We start from the raw sequence: 17,310 nt of genomic DNA, 5'->3' as shown, positions 1-17,310 counted from the left end.
AAGATCGTAACAGAATTTTTCATGATTTGAGGCTTCTTAACACCCCATCTACAGTAAGAAAGATGTTAGAAGCAAATCGGATTCAAGAAAATCAGATTCACATGGAAAGAGCAACACATCTACAATTCAAATCTCTGTCGAAAAAAAAGAAAACTATAATTCCAAATACCCACTTCCAGTTCATGAAGAAAGACTAAAGATCACATCAAAATCCATCACTCTCCCCGAGGACCTGAAATTTCAAACTCCTAACCTCAAATTCAAGAAAAAAGAGCAAAAGAACAAAGCTAAATTCAAATATCTCTCTGAAAATCTGCAAAACCCTTCATCAACTGTTCTATACAACAGCAACTGTTCAACTAAACCCTTCATACCCCAACAACTGTTCCACACACTTCAAAAATCTGCTACCATTGTTCTATACAACAACATTATTAAGATATATTTAAACAACAATGGTGAGTGAAGGGCTAGTGAATAATCATACATTTTGAACTGTGTTTGGACAGAGATGCTAAAAAAGATTATTTTCTGTTGATCTGAAGAGGCCAGTGAATAATCAGATATGATGCATCATGTGTTCATGAATCTATAGCTCCACCATTTTGCAGTCTTGGATTAGCATGCACAGATGATGCCTGTAACCTTCTCAATTCCTTAGAAAGTTGGTGGGAGATGAGCTGGCCAGAATGGGCTTGAAGGACCTGTGAAATATTCATGTGTATAATAGTTCTCTATGACGATGTGTATAGGTAATAGAAAAAGAAATTTTGGAAGTAAAAACCTTCAAAAGAGTAGAACTTGTCTCTAGATAAAGATTCATGACAGAGCTGGAATGTTGAAAAGGATTGGCAGATGCATCATTTGTTGCTGCAGAAGGTATTTCTTTTAAGAACTTGAGGCAATCCTGGGAAAAAAGAAAGAAAGACGTCCATGAGTGGACTCTTAAACATTTTCATGTTCAAAAAGCTTTAAGAGAAAAAAAATCCAGCATATATTGAGGACAAGTTCATTCATACAATGGCAATGAAATAAAGCATGTGAATCACCTCGAAAAAAGTATCCTTGTATGTGCACAGAAGTTTTAGATCAAGCTTATATTTTTGTTTAAATGGACCACACCACATGAAACAGATAAAATGTACTACGGTTGAAAATTTCTTGGGGGGCACAAAAGTTTTGGATCAAGCTTATATTTTTGTTTAAATGGACCACACCACATGAAACAGATAAAATGTACTATGGTTGAAAATTTCTTAGGGGGCACAGAAGTTTTGGATCAAGCTTATATTCTTGTTTTCCATTCATCCATGTCTGTATGATCTTATGAACAGGTTGGATGACAAATAAACATCACTGTGGGGTCTAGCAATCCAATTTTGTTAGGGCCCGTTTGGACGGGTGGATTCGAACGGTAACGGACGGCTTAGGATGGATTGCGGAGTCAAATCCCGCCCCATACGAAAGACGACGCGTTTGGGATACGCGAGAGGATAAGAACGCAGCCACAGGCGAGGGATTCTTTGTGGGATTAGGTAATCCCTTCGGATTGGCGACTCTGGAGGTGGATTACATCTCGAGGCCATCCCAATCCCTTCGCATGCAGTCGGTCGTTGGGACTATGGGATGGGATTGGAGAGCCAGGGCGGGAGTAATTGCGGGAGTGATGGCGGGAGGTAATTTTTCGAGGCCAAACGGGGCTATAAATCCAGGTATTGTGTGGATCGCAATGGCCATGAGTTCCTCCATCATCGTTGCCATCGCCGTCTGATGGTTGGGCTGAGGGCAGAGGTACAGCTTCTTCCTCCCTCTCGAAACCCTCATGTATGTCAAACCCTCATGTGCAGCCCGTAAGATAGCCCTTCGAGATGCATGACTATTGTCTGCTTTCTGCCATGGCTTCCGGTTAGGGGATTTTTATTGTGCATGTTTGATTTCAGCTAGGGAACTGATAAATACACTGTTATATTTACTCTTTTTCTCCTTTAATCTTCCTTTGGTCACTGAATAAATTGGATTATCTCAAATTTCGCTGCTAATATAACTGGATTTTGGGGGTTTTTAACATGTTGCTTTCTCAATCCATTTACTCCCCCCAAAAATGGGGTTGTTGGGTAATTTGCAATCATTTTCCTGTGTTTACACCGATTCTGCGTTAATCCTGCTATGGTTAGCGCAGAATTTTTGGAAATTTCATTTTGATGCTGCTCATGGCTTAGGGATTTTGGGGGTTTTGGACTATCGATGTCTCAAACCATGAATTACCATGAAAATAGGGGTATCTGGATTTTGGGAGTCTTGTGTTATTTTTTATGTAAAACTTATAGATTTCAACTGAAGCATGGGTAAAGATGATCAACTTGGGATTGCACAGATTTTTCAGTCCATGGAGTTTACGTTATCCTCCATGTCCATCAATGAATTTATCTATAGCCTGTAGTGTTTTCAGTTCTTCAATACTATTGGATTCCAACTACATATACATAGTTGGATTCATTCAACTACATAGTGTCTTTCGACGCCTAAAGCTTTGAGTTTTTTTTTTTTTTTTGTAAATTTGTTGCTAACTCGCAGCCTGGTTTTACTGAATAGAAGGTCATTGATCTCGAACCTTGCATTTGATAAGGATCTCTGGTATGTTCTTTTCAACTATCTTACTTTATTTCTGTCCGATTAATTGCATTTGCTATTCATGTCTGATTCTGTCAATGGATGTTAAAGTAATGGTATTGAGCTGAGCTTTCTCTTTAATTTCATTCTGGACTTGTTTGCAATAGTTGGGCTTTGCATATATGTTGTCTATGATCATATATTACCGGTAAAGTCTGTTTTAAATTCTTGAGTAAGGATTCTTCTCTTACATCATGAAATCCACTGTTACCATTATTTCCACTGTTACCTGTGGTAAGAAGTGAAGGACCAATGAAATAGGCCACCGTGTCTTTTACTAGAAGAAATGATGAATTTTCCGTGCCCCTCTCAAAACCTTTGAGATTTGAGGGCTGGTTAGGGTGCCGGCCCTAACCGGTCCGTTTCAACCCCCCTCTCACTCTCTGTTGATGTTGGCCATTACACAGAACGAAGACGATGGAATCTGCCTGATCTGGGGTTGGTGTAAGCAACTACTATTAAGAGGTTATGGAAAGAGTTAATGATTTGTTTGTTTTATGATAGGATATGGTTGCAGTCCTTGAATACCATATTTACTTGAACAATCCAGGGATCTATTTCAAGGACCACTTCCATCATGCACCCTAGAATCATGCTCAAGTGTGTGTGACATTGACGGGGTGGTGGAAACAACCGCTTATAAGAGGTTTATGGAAAGACTTACTGATTTGTTTGTTTACAATGGGATATAGGTGCCTGCCATGAATAATATTGATTTTATTTACTTGTACAAACCAAGGATCTAGTTGAGGACCACTTCCATCATGCACCCTAGAACCATGCTCAAGTGTGTATGTCACAAACAATTTAACAAGCAACATTTGGAAACTTATTATTTCATGGATGGTTGTGTGGAGTTTCATTGACAGTTAATGTACGTAGCAGATATTACACAGAAATCTTCCAAGTAAAAAAGCAGATAAATCCTGTATGCAAACCATGCATTTTAGGTTTGCAGATGGGTTCCACACTTGGTACTGTTTGGGTTCCTTGTATGTGGCAAAATCCTATCCATGATCTGGTAAGCTTCTTCACGCAACAAAAAGCAACTTGTTAATGTGGATTTTTGATGAACGAATGGGGTTTGGGTCTATTTGGATGCTTGGAATTTGTTGTTCATCCCATCAATGTTAATTTGAATGGGGGCTAATAATCACGCGGAGAGGATCTGCATGACCATTGATTTGTTCAGATACAGATTATAGCTATACACAGATGGCCAATAATTGAAGAGTTTGGATGACAATCTCATTTTATTAGGACTGCTCTAGCATAGCTCTCATGTGGAAAAATGCAGGCATGCCAACTAATGTGAATGAGATCCACACTGTCCATCAGGTACACTGCCTCATGCTCACCCTGGAACTCAAAAATTAGGTTGGCCAAAAACTTAGGTATGCCACACCATAGGGAAGGATTCAGATGTGGATGCCCACCAATCAATCTCATCTCTTTGTAGGGTTCTCATCATTGATGGATACTTTGCTACTGCACATGTTACCTTTGTAGATATTGATTGATCTCTAACTGGTTTTGGGCCTTCTTTCCAACATGTAGATATTGAACCTTGTTGATGTTCAGTGTCATTCTGGAAGTCTACTTGTTAATTCATGTTGTCTCACATAAAAGCTAGTTTTAAGTGACGGTTTTTCTATTGACAGGCTGAGAACCCAACTTCAGTACATCAAAAGAAAGGAAAATAAAAAAAAATAAAAATAATAATAATATTAAAAGAAAAGAAAAAGAAAGAAAAAGAAGCGGAAAGAAAGAAGAGAAAGGAAACCATCTGTCCTCGATTCTCATCAAACTTTCAAGGAACACTGAAACAAATTCTCATTGTGTACAACTCAATTGCCAAAAACTTTGTCTATGGTTGGGAATTATAATTTCTGAAGTTTCTTGCATGGTTGATTAGGCAGAAAGAGTGCTTTTGACTTTTAATTTTCTTTTTGGTTTTGGTTTGCTTTGCTTTTTGGTTGTTTGAATTCTCTTTCACAGGCACAAATTCATCAACTCAATATTTGCCAATGCATTCATTTTTTTTTTCTTTTGATAGTAGTATGACCAATTAATTAGCAAATCTTGGTTTACATGACTATAACAATGATGTAACCATTCTATCTATCTAGCTACCTATCTACCTAACTTCAGCAACAAAACTATTTATAATGACTACTATTAATAAAATTAGAACTATCTCCTTCATGACACACAAGTCAGGATTTTTCTCATGTTATGGTATTTGTTCCCATAACTATCATCCAAAACTATTTGCTAAGGCTGCATGTGCCTCTGTATGTGGCCATACATACCACCTGGCTTGTGGGATATATGAGCTGTTGATCAGGTGAGCTTCACCATGCAGATGATCGGGCCCATAAATCAGGATAGTCCAGTCATCTGGAGAGCCACATGTGTGCATTCAATGTGGGTCTTTGGCAATTTTCACTAAACCATCCATTGTGTTCCAGCATGTGTGGCCTGCCTGATTTTCAAACCAAATCATCTGAAGGGTAGAACCCTCTTGCATGGCTGAGATGTTCCTCACATGGTTACCATGTGCGGCCACGCGTGAGCTTAGCACTGCTACTGTGTTCAAACATCTCCTTATTTGCCAGTGACCCAGAAGTTGTAATACTTAAAAAGGCATGTCGAGGTTTTATTCTCTCCTACGTTTTGATCCTCTACTTTCCAGGTTTTGTCTGGTTGGTCCCTAGCCTGCATTTAGATCTTGGCTGTTAACATCCGGTGACTATGGTAAAGGTAAAGATAGGCCCATATGCTTATTTATAGGAAAATGACCAAAACAAACCCAATTGCTCCTATTGATAGGACAATCTTTCTACCCAGAAAGAATAATTGTACTATGCTCATAAATTGCTAGTGCTATATAGATCAAGATGTATCTGTTGTGTGTGTGTATTGTCTTCTCATAGTGGTTGAGTTGAGAATGCATTTTCAGATAGAATGTAATTAGTTTTCATGATATCTCTGTTGGTCAATACAGAGTAAATACATCACTAAAATGTTGCTACTTAGTGGGAGAGGTTGTCACATGTATGTGGCTGTTCTATCCTACATGTCTGTAAGTTGCCACTCATGTTTTACTTTAGGAGAACTTCACGGCTATTGAATTACTCATGCTGTAGCATGTTAAGCTTTAGGAGAACCTCACGGCTGTTCTCACTCTCACCACACCCCTTGGTAAGAGTGAGAGGCAGTCTACATTCACTACCTCATTGAATCAGGACCCGTCCATTGATATGAGGTTTGAGCACTATGCATGATTGTAGGATTCATACAGTTTCCACTTCTCTATATGTCTTTCAGATTCTTCTCCTTCTGCAATGCAAGACAATTAAATGATGGTTTCAAAGTGTTTCAACATCATAATAACAAAAAGGAGCTTAAGCACTATTTTCTCTATTGAATTCTGTTCGTATTTTCATGTAAATGTAGGAAAAAAATATGAGATATGCTGATCTGGCACGCAGCATTAAGGTGGGCCATCTAGAGACCACATGTGCCCATGTGGCACACTCGTGAGGTTCCAAGCACTACATTGTGCAGGTTCCACTTTGTAGATGCCCTGGTCCAAAATTTAAGTGATTCGCTCATTGAATGAGATAGAATGTTAGTAGATTTTATTCAGTCATCCATTTGTTTTGGGAACCTATTGGCAGGTCTGATTTTTGGGCTAGGACTGCTACAGAACGTGATTCATGAGGTACATGCACACACACATGTAGGGTTACAGAACATCATAAAAATCTGTTTAAATCTTGGGATGAATACTTAACAGGAGAAATGATCACCTACAACCAGTTACATGTAGCCCCAATCTAAATTTATATTCTTTCTTTAACCCTTCAAAATATTGGAATAACTTTCTGGATTGGTGGAAAGGAAAGGTGGTTATTTCCACATAACCTTTTGAAGATCTGCTTGGATGTTGGCCAAGAGCTATGGGTCTGAAGGGTCTTGAACCTCTGCTTGAGAGCTCAACAGCCCATTCAAAATGACATGAGCTTCATCTCTGTCAGCCTTGATGAATTCCCAAAAAATCCTCATCGATTCTTCCATTATGTCCCCTAGCATTCTGCCTGTAACCGCATCGTTTCCTCCACTGCTATCCACCATTTTCTCCTTATTCGAACAGTACTACAATGCAAGCAGACTTAGTACAAATTTATAAATAAGACAGGTAATGATCACACACTGAAAGGGAAGAAATGGAGATGGATATAAAAGGTAAAATGGTTGTAGGTGAAGTGGGGGCAGTGGTCTAAAGTTTTTTTTTTTTTGGCCTGTTTGATTGTTGTTATGTGAATCTTGCTTGAGAGATCTGCTTGATATCTTGGAATCTATAGACTTGTGTTTGAATGGTTTCATTGTTTTTATTTTCATTTGCTATGGTCCTGACTTATCCTATAACAATATTTCTGGACGTGTCACAGCAAATCTCATCTTTTGGTGTGGTTTAATACGGGGCTTCCTAATTTACATAAAATGCCTTTTACTTTGCTTAACACCCATCTCATGTCCTTTTATATTGCATATTTTAATCATCTCATGCTCTTTTATATTGCATATTTTTATAATCTTCAATAACTATATGCCTGCACTTGTGGGTGGGTGTGGCTGTGGGTGTCTATTGGAAATGCTTACTTCCCATCACAGCCAATCATTGATCAGGACTGTTCATTTCATTTGTTTGTGCCATTATGTGCATGCCATGTCTAAAAAATCATACTGGCCAGATGATCCTAACTCTCTAAATGTGGGTCATTTTGTTACAGCCATCCATTTTTTACAAGCCATAGATTAGATGGTTAGCATCACAAGCTAGAGCGCTTCTTTGACATCATAAGCAATCCATGATGGGGCCTATGGTAGATGTTTGAGATAATGATTGGACCTGTTCCCACTTTGTTTCTCCATCAATCTTGACTCTTCATTTTCAAACCATTGATCTGATGATTAAGATCATTCCTGTATTTGTATACTTGAATGGATGGTCCAAATTGACGATTGGCCATCCCATATATCAGTTTAATGTTTTGGGGGCATTGCTAATGTCCCTGTGAAGGTGGGGATGCTAGCATTCCTATGTATATATATATGGGAAATGCTAATGTCCCCAGTTTAGCCAATTGTCAATCCAGACCATCAAAATGTGGGTCAACCATTCTGCTCTGGTTGGCATTTTGTTACAAATGCCCATTTTTTATGAGCAATATACATACATACAAGTAGTGGGAGGGGTTTGCTAGGCCCACACACCTATATAGTGCTGCTCATCATCTACACACTACAAGTAGGTGTAACATGGTACTGTACCAGATCTGAGCTTTTCATCAAAAGTGACCTTTATGTATTTCCATGGAAATCACATATGCTAAAACAAAAAGGTTATTTATGATTCTTTTCCACAAATTTGCTCCAACGTGACATTTTTCTTTCCAGATCTACTTTTTGGGATTCCTTCTACTAGTCCAAACAGACTTGACATTTTGAGAACCACCATTACCCATCTTATGCTATGTGCATGTAAGTTCCAAATATTAGTTGTATGATCCTTGTAACTAGGTGGCACTTCCACTCCAAATCATGCTTTAGACTCATGCCCCATTCCTGCTTTCTAACTGTTGATACTTGCTAACATTTTTAAACAGATGTTTCCTCACCTCCAAACCTAAATCTGCACGGACACATGTATATAGGAACGGACACCTTGATACTAAATTGCTTCGAGCTGGGGATCTTCTTGGAAATGGGAAGATCTAGGATAGGCAGCTGGTTGCTTTGAATTGTGCTTCGTACAATTGCATTCCAAACATATTGGAATTCTCCCTACAAAATATAGGCATTAAACATATGGATTCTTTAGATGAGGATGAGATGAAGAGGGTAATTATGTCTCAAGCGGTGTCAACTTGTGTACAGGCTGTTGGGGAATATTGTCGCTACTACATGTTCAAACAACCGGCGCGTCATGGGGATGATGAGCAAGCGAAGTTCATCAATTCTATTATTCAGGCTAGCGATGGAGATTGTCTGATCAACTTAGGATGAATCGAGATTCATTTTTTGAACTATGTACGCTGATATGCGAGAAGACAAGACTCCGTGATACTTGTAATGTTAGTCTTGAAGAACAAGTAGTTATTTTCCTACACACATGGGGGCACAATGTTCGCAACCGGGTTTTAGGTCACAGATTTATTCGATCAGGAGAGACTGTCAGTCAGCACTTTCACCGTCTTCTAATGGCAATTGTATCACTATACCCCGATTTAGTTAAATCAGCCGGAATAGAGACGCCGTTGGAGATCCAAACAAATCTAAATTGGTCTACTTACTTTCAGGTAATTTTTCAGTAGGTCTGTCTTCCAAGTTTGTAATTTTCACTTCAATTCAATGTGTGGTCCTTTCATGATAATTGGTTCGCATGGTTTAGGATTGCCTTGGTGCAATTGATGGAACACACATTCTTGCACATGTTCTAGCGGTTGACCAGGCGAGTTTTTGCAATCGTAAAGGGGTCCTCTCCCAGAATGTCCTAGGAGCGTGTTCATTCGATATGAAATTTACATATGTATTGGCCGGTTGGGAGGGTTCTGCTTCGGATGCGAGGGTGCTACACAACGCAATGACTCGATCAGATGATCCCTTGATTGTCCCAAATGGTACTGCTTATATGTTAAAACAGTGTCAGTGTAATTTATAGCTATGATTGCATCCGATTTTTCACTTAAGGGAACTATGATTCGAATGTGTAGGAAAATATTACGTTGTCGACGCTGGATACACTCATTCACCTGGTTTCATGGCTCCATACCGGGGCGTTCGATATCACTTACAGGAGTATCGAACCGGGAGAGCGCCTGCAAACATGAAGGAGCTGTTTAATTATCAACATGCACAATTGCGCAATTCAATCGAGCGTTGTTTTGGTGTTTTGAAAGGCAGATTTCCCATATTGAAGAGCGCTATACAGTATGAATTTCAAACACAAGTCTAAATTGTGATAACATGTTGTGTCCTACACAATTATATACGTACCGAAAATGAGTCTCGACTGGACAGCGATTTCATTGGTATATCTACAGCCGATGGGGTGGCTATCCCGACACCTGTAGAGGTATCAACTAATGATGAGCGTCAATGGTCCATTCGCGTAACTCGGCGTGAAAAAGATGCTTAGAATCGAGTACGCGATGACATTGCAGCTAGAATGTGGGCAGATGCTCAGCACAATAGTAGGAGTCGATAGTCTCTACTTCATGTGTCATTTACATTACATTAGTTAGATGATAGTATATTTCAAGTTTACTTAACTTTAAATTTTTGGAAATATAATCACCTAGTTACATTAGTTGGATGATAGTATATTGATAATGATCAATGAATTTATCCCTTTTTGGCGTATATGTTAATAGATGTTGTTTTGACGATTATGATTGACATTGGTAAAATATCATACATACTCCGTATTCAGGTGAAATGACAGACTCCTTTAATGTTACATCAACACCGACCCAATCACCCATAAGAACACCGCCGGTTCCCACTCGAAGTTCTCCGCGTGGGAAGACGGTGAAATCTCTAGCGGAGCCTCTATCCAGAGCCGCAAAGATCAAATGGACTACTGCTATGGATTAGATTCTGTTCGACACATTTATCGAACAGGTTGCATTAGGGCGTAGAGCTGATAATGGTTTCAAGCGTGAGGTATACCAAATTGCTGCTGAAGAAGTTACTAAGCATACTGACGTAGCCGTCCAGTGGCAAAACGTGTCGAATCGGTTGAGATATTATAAAAGAGAGTATAATGCAGTGAAAGACATGCTAGCAGCGAGTGGGTTTGGTTGGGACAATGAGAGGATGGTGGTCACGGCTCTAGATGAAGTCTGGGAGGAGTATCTTAGGGTAAGTTTTACTGATTTTTAAAATCCCATCATACATCTCTATGTAGTTTTAGCCCTTAATTACAACTGACTTATTCATATGGCAGTCTCACCCACGTGCCGAACGACTCTGAGGGAAACGCATCAAAAGGATGGATGACCTTGCAGTAATTTGCGGATCTGACCAGGCCACCGGACGCTATGTGCAAGGCAGTAGGAGTATGGCTGCATCAGCATCATCTTCTCGTCTTCAGCGAGATCTTAATGAAGAATGGAGAGAGGTTGATGATATGGATGATACTATTGACTTATCAGAGGATTATGTAACAGACTCTACAGGGACCATTCCATTACCATCAAACAGTCCTGTGATGGGACATCATGATTCCCGCAGTACTCCCACTCACACTTCTGATTTTGATGTTAACCGAGGAGGGACAGGTACACGAAAACGTTCGCGCCCTCCTCGTCCCTGTGATGTACTGGGGACCTCTGTGCAGTCCTTAGCCGACTCAATGATGAAATTTGGGCTTGGCGAAGAGGTCAATCGCACAAGCAAGGTTCTTGATGTGTTAGAAGAGGTGAAAGGCCTGACCAGCTCTAAATTTCTTGAAGTTGGTCGGATCCTGAGTAAGGACAAGTCACTTGCGTAGTTCTTTGTCAGTCTTCGACCCGAGCGCCGAATGGAGTGGTTAAAGAAAACACTCCGTGATCACTTTGGTGATGGAGGTGTTGGACCTGTCTGACATTGAATGAATGGTTGTCTTAATCTGTTTTTAAAATTGGGCATGTAATAACTTTCTACTGTTGGTGTGTTTGGTTTGGTTTTTTTTTTTTTTTTTTTTAAACTGCTACTTTGGACTTTGATGTGCTGATTTTCTGGGATTATCATTACCACTATGACTTTTGTGATTATGACTATATCAGATTTTTTGTTACTTGTCGTTTCATATATCTACCAAAATGCATGCATTATGCACGTTAAGCCGGAACGGAGCACACACTTGATTTACTGGAGGATGGTATGTATAACGACCTTTTCAATTCTTGTTTAGGGTAAATAATTCGTATTTGGATTTCTTATGTTTCTCCATAGCATCAAGTTGCTACCATAATCAACAATTTGAAACGTTTGTCATCACTAACCCTCACATTTCAATGCAGATGGGTAAAGAGAAGTATTATGTTGTCCTCGTTGGACGTCATCCTGGTATATACATCACATGGGACGATGCATGAGTAGGAGTGGAGGGATTCAGTGGGGGCAGACACAGGGCCTTCAAGAATTGGAAAGAGGCTGTGGTATGCTGGGAAAGTTATTTCGAAAAGGCTAGGGAACCGTCCAGACCTGTTACAAATTATCCTATTCGTCAGGTTGTTGCTTCATCTGCTGAGGTGGACATCCATCACACGACCACCTCCTCTATTCGACAGACGACACAACCAACCACGGTTGTGGTGGAGAGGGCAATGTCGACTGACGATCTTGGGCTATCGGACAGCGAGAAACTCGTGGCCCTTTTGGTTGGCGTGTTGGTTGTTTTCTTTTCGTTGCTTATAATTTTCAAATTTTAGAAATTATTGGTGTTGTACTATTGAGTATCGCACATTATGGATTTTTTAGGTTCTACTGGATTTTTTTTAGCATACTGAGTAAGTCAGTATGCTACTGTACTGAGTTAACTCTGTTTAGACTTACCACCAAATTTTTTGCATCTTATTTTTTGGATGGAAACCATCAAATAGGCGAACCGATGGAATAATGATTTGCACCGCTGAAATTTTGATCATGTGGACCATAACTTAGTCCGCAACACAGAATAATGATCTCCACCATTGAAACCATTAATCAGGACTATTCTGATAATTATTTTATTGCCAAATGGTCGTAGGATAAAATTACCATGGATAAAGGAAAAAAAATTAATATCATCCTTCATATCTTACTTCTACAGAAACAGTGGTAATTGACCGTTAAAAACTCTGTGGGCCATGATGCACAAAAGAAAAATGGATGGGGTTGATACATCCAGGTCTATATGAACTTAGCAACAGTTTGGATGACAAATAAACATTATACTAAATGCTAGTGGTTGCCTTGTAACGACTATTTCCTGTGGTGTGGTGCGCCAGAGATTTGGAGTTGCTTCACTTTTGGACCCATGCTATAAAATGATCTGGCAAAACTGATGGACAATGGAGATATATAATCCGTACATGGAGGTTGGCCCCAGGGTAATGGTTTTTCAGCAAATGATTTCTTCTGAAAACTCGAAATGAACTACTACAAAGGATGGACGGAGTGGATACAATGCATGCATCCTGGTGGACCCCACAGTGGGGAGGCCGTACGGAATCCCCTGCAGGAGTAACAAGGCATGAGGGTCATCAAACAGCTGGGTGCACATTTGCCAATTCCAAACACCATTATGGTGTATTGTCCTGGAATGAATGGGATTAAAGCCTAATCCCATCCCTGTCCAAACAGGATGGATTGTTGCAATCCCTGGATTACCCTGACCGTCCAAACACGCACAGGTAATGGGCGTAGGATCAAGGAAGTTAATGGGATCAGGGACAATCCACTGCCAAGCATTAAAGAGCCTTGGGATATGTGCAATCCATCCAAAGCCATGACAATCCCTTTCAATCCACCCGTCCAAACGGGCCCTTAAAATGTCATGTCCACATTCCATTGGAAAAGTCAAACTGCATGTGTAAGATTTTCCAGAGGTGAACTTTGGGAACAAATTCATGATGGCACCACCAGATGAATGGTCAGGGTCACAGAAATGTGGAGGCCAACAGCACCATTGCTAGCAAAACCAAAAACACCTTTTTGTTCGGCCAAACATCATCTCTATCCTTGTAAATTCATCAAAAATTAGGTCAAGTAAAAAGAATTGATGTATTTTTTAAACAGTTAAGATTTATCCTTCAAACTTCATCAGGTTTGAGAAATCAAGTTCTGTTTTCAACTATTCTCATCGGAGGAAAACATCAAGATTCATGCATTCCATGTGAAAGCTGACCCCAAATGGCTGGGACAAGGCTACTACTATGATGACAACATGCCTTTACAGTGTATCCTTCTCTTCTGATCGATAAGCTAAAGCAGAAACATTTCAATGCAATATCACAATGTGGCAGAGTCAGATCCATTTATCTGCTGCTACTGGGGCCAACTAAGAGTCTGGACCAAGAAGTGACAAGAAAGGAATGCTAATAATAGTTCATCTATGACCAGAAGACACTTGTTTTTTGTCCAGTTATGACAGAATTTCATTGTTAGGAAATGAATGAATGACTTGCCAAGTTTTCAAATAAATCAAAGTTAGATTATGCTGCATTTGGACTAAAATACCCAAGAAAAATTTATCAACAGATAGCTAATCCCATGATATACCACATAAGAAAAGTGTTTGTTGTTTCAAATGCCACCCACTCTTTACAATATTGGCAACATTGGACTGGATTGGACTGTTCCACATGAATTTTTTTTTCTTGGGGATTTCAGTCCAAAAGTAACTGAAACCTCTAGCTCTATAATTCAAGAAACGAGAGAATGGAGACTTACTGCAATACATCGACAACACGACCACGGTCCATTAAGAACTCCCATAGCTGCAACAGAGCATCAAGACGATCAGACAATGCTATGAATTATATTAGTCTTTGTTGCTCGTAGCTGTCACCTTTATCATTACCTTCGCATTCTCCTCTGCTTCCTGTTGAAGTTTCTTTGACTCTTGGACCACCCTTTCCATGATGAGTTCTTGTTTAGCAAAAGAAAAAAGAAAAAGATTCCTCCTTTTCACGCTTCTCCTGTTCAGCTGTTACCCTTTCTGCCTCTGCAGCAGCCAATCGGGCTTCGAGATCTCGGCACATCTAGTATAAAATGCAAGATAAGGTTAGAGAAGAGGTGAGGTCTGAAAATCTTAATATCTTTCTATCAAAACAATGGGTGGCATTTGAAACAATTGATACTATCAAACATAATAATTGATGAAATTAAATATATTATTTAAAATATAATATCTTTCTATCAAAACAGTGGGTGGCATTAGAAACGCCAAGTGCATTCGCACTTTTGCCAATCCACACATGCTAGTTTTAGCAGAAAAATTATAACAGCTTAAAAAAATGGAAAAATAAAATAAAATGATAAAACTCACCTTGAAGCTGTTGTTGTTTCTTCTTCCCAATCAGTTAGGATTGTCATATCAGTGAGATTTTTTGGAAATTCCCAATTCCAAAATGGGCCATCAGATCAACAGTCTAGATCATTACACCACGGGCCTGCCCCACGTATAAAACATATTCTCAGGTCTGAGGGCCATAGACACTTCTGTCTAACCTGAAAGCATTTGGCTGAAAACCGATCCAACAAACGTCCTTGGTTTTGCTGCAAATATATATAAGCCATCATTAGTGACAAGTTCTCAATCAGGTAGCTACACATTCTATAGAATTTCAAGTTTATAGGCTATGACAGATTCGTTTACAAACACTGATGCAGAGATTGGTGCCATGTCTTTTTCTTTTCTTTTCTTTTTTATTTTTTTGCCATTTTTGGTTTCATGAAAAACGGAACCCAGATTCAGATAGCAATGAACTGAACACAACAGTATTCATGTAGTGCTCATACCAGGATCATGATATGATGATACCAATGCCTATTAGTGTGTGTCACAAAGAACACACAAACTAGATTAATGTTCAAATTCACTGTGCAAAACCTTAGAATTTGATGGCGTGTTTGCATGGTCCGTCGCAAAGAATTCGATGACAGGCATGCATCCATTTTAAACCAATGCTTTGGAAATAAATAACCTACAATAGGTGGTTGTTTGATTAATTCAAACTAGGAGGAATTTACCAAGGCCTCTAATTGAATGCACAAATAACCTCCCTGACTGCTGCTGCTGGTGCCACCATCAAAGTCCCAAACAAGAACAGCTTGCATATCAGTGAGCTTCACTTCAAGTCATCATAATTTGGAAACATTGAAACTATTTAAATCAAATTCATTCATGGTTGAAAAGAGACATCTACTTCTCACAAACTTTCCTAGGAGCCTTCTGTATGTATATCACAAACCTGACCTTTGGAGAGCATGTGGAGGCATGGACAGCTTACAGAGCACCATCAATTTTCGCCCTCGCTTGGTGGCTTATCTTCATCTTTCTTTTGCTCTGTTTGACCTTGGAGAGATGCCAACAAATCCTTAACTGAAGGATCATTAGGGTTAACTCCAGGAAGCGAAGCAAGAATAGATGACACGAAAGATTGGTCTCCATGCACCTTGCTCATGTCATTCTGGCTCTGACATATCTGTATCTCCCACAGACACATCACCAGATTGACTAGATCTAGGATCATCCATTGACATTGCTAGGGCTTGCCCAAGCAAGGTAGTCTCATCCTCCGTGAGATCAGCTCTTTGAACACCCTGCCAATACAATTCATATAAGAATTCAATCGATTTCTATGTTAAGAAAACAAAAAAAAATCCTGACAGATGGCTCACAGCTGATCTCTACCGCCGCCTGGAGCATGCAAAAAGAAAAAAGAAAAAGAAGATGAATATGCTAATTGGGTAGTAGTCAAAATCGCCATTTCGTTTCATTTAGGTGGGAAGCAGGCCCTTAATTTCAATCAAATTCAAAAAAGCATTCACTTTGACAAAAGACGAGTAGCAAGCACGCTGCTAGAGGGGAAAAGGCCGAAACTGCAAATTCAGATGATTTTGAGTCTGAATTAAAATACATGATATGCAATGCCAACCTCATTCAAATTAGAATAATGATACCTGATTCAAGATTGTTTTTTTCCATTTTTCTTTGTTTCCTTTAGTTCAATTCAACTGAGCATGCTTTGCATCCAAACACGCCTTACGTTTAATATAACAACCTCGCCAAAATATGTGGCCCATAAGACATCTGCATTGAGATCCATAAATTGAGTTTGGCAGCTTGAATTTGAATCCTGTCAGATCCATAAATTGAGTTTGGCAAACTACATTATGACATTAGAATTATTCAAAAGAGCTTTTCTTTTCCAAACAAACACAAACCCAAGTAACTTAAGTACATAATCAAGTCTAATCAGCCATGTTTAGAAAACCAATAACTAGGCACTGAACATGCCCCACAAGATTTATATGATTTTTAAATTTGTAGGGAAATGATAGTTGGGTCATTTGGTAAGATTTCACTATTCTCACCTTTTGCACTCCATCCCTCGTCTCAATGTTGAAATAGAGTCTGTATCTGCTTCATTTGAATAGTTAAGGGTGTAAACTGGCCTTCCTCTAAAAGCTGGGCTGAGCAAATTAAAATTTTGAATAGTAATGGCCTAACAAGCTAGCACCAAACAGTTCAAAATCCAGTCCCAAATCCTACATTTGGTGCTTTTGAGGATAAACAAACGAAGTCATCAATAAAGCATTAGATTGAAGCCTAAAGGCAAGAAGAATGAAGCATGTATCGATCTATAAATACTGTTAATTACATATATTGAAAATGTACAAGTAAAACATACCATTCAAAAGAAAAACATCATTGCAAGTGCTGCTAAAATGGATATTGTTGCACCTGATAATGATGCCTCTGTCAAATCTAGGAATTTTCATGTCAATGCGTGTGTACACACACACACACACACACACACACACACACACACACACACACACAAGGACACACCATGTAGTAAAGAACTCCTTTGCCAA

General features: G+C 39.3%; 1 protein-coding gene across 2 annotated transcripts; it reads left to right on the top strand.

Moving 5' to 3' along the window:
• Nucleotides 1-1,676: 1,676 nt before the first annotated feature.
• On the top strand, nucleotides 1,677-11,402 carry LOC131246358 (uncharacterized). 2 transcript variants are annotated; one of them, XM_058246405.1, is made up of 2 exons: nucleotides 1,677-1,791; nucleotides 10,172-11,402. In XM_058246405.1, the coding sequence occupies exon 2, from the start codon at nucleotides 10,733-10,735 to the stop codon at nucleotides 11,231-11,233; it is 501 nt and encodes a 166-aa protein (XP_058102388.1). In that variant the 5' UTR covers nucleotides 1,677-1,791; nucleotides 10,172-10,732; the 3' UTR covers nucleotides 11,234-11,402. The 2 variants fall into 2 exon arrangements, with proteins under 2 accessions (XP_058102388.1, XP_058102389.1); XM_058246406.1 differs by lacking the exon at nucleotides 1,677-1,791 and adding an exon at nucleotides 2,555-2,634.
• Nucleotides 11,403-17,310: the final 5,908 nt, after the last annotated feature.

The sequence above is a fragment of the Magnolia sinica genome, chromosome 5 (assembly GCF_029962835.1).
Source record: "Magnolia sinica isolate HGM2019 chromosome 5, MsV1, whole genome shotgun sequence".
Taxonomy (NCBI): domain Eukaryota; kingdom Viridiplantae; phylum Streptophyta; class Magnoliopsida; order Magnoliales; family Magnoliaceae; genus Magnolia; species Magnolia sinica.
This window is presented reverse-complemented; position numbering and strand designations above follow the sequence as displayed.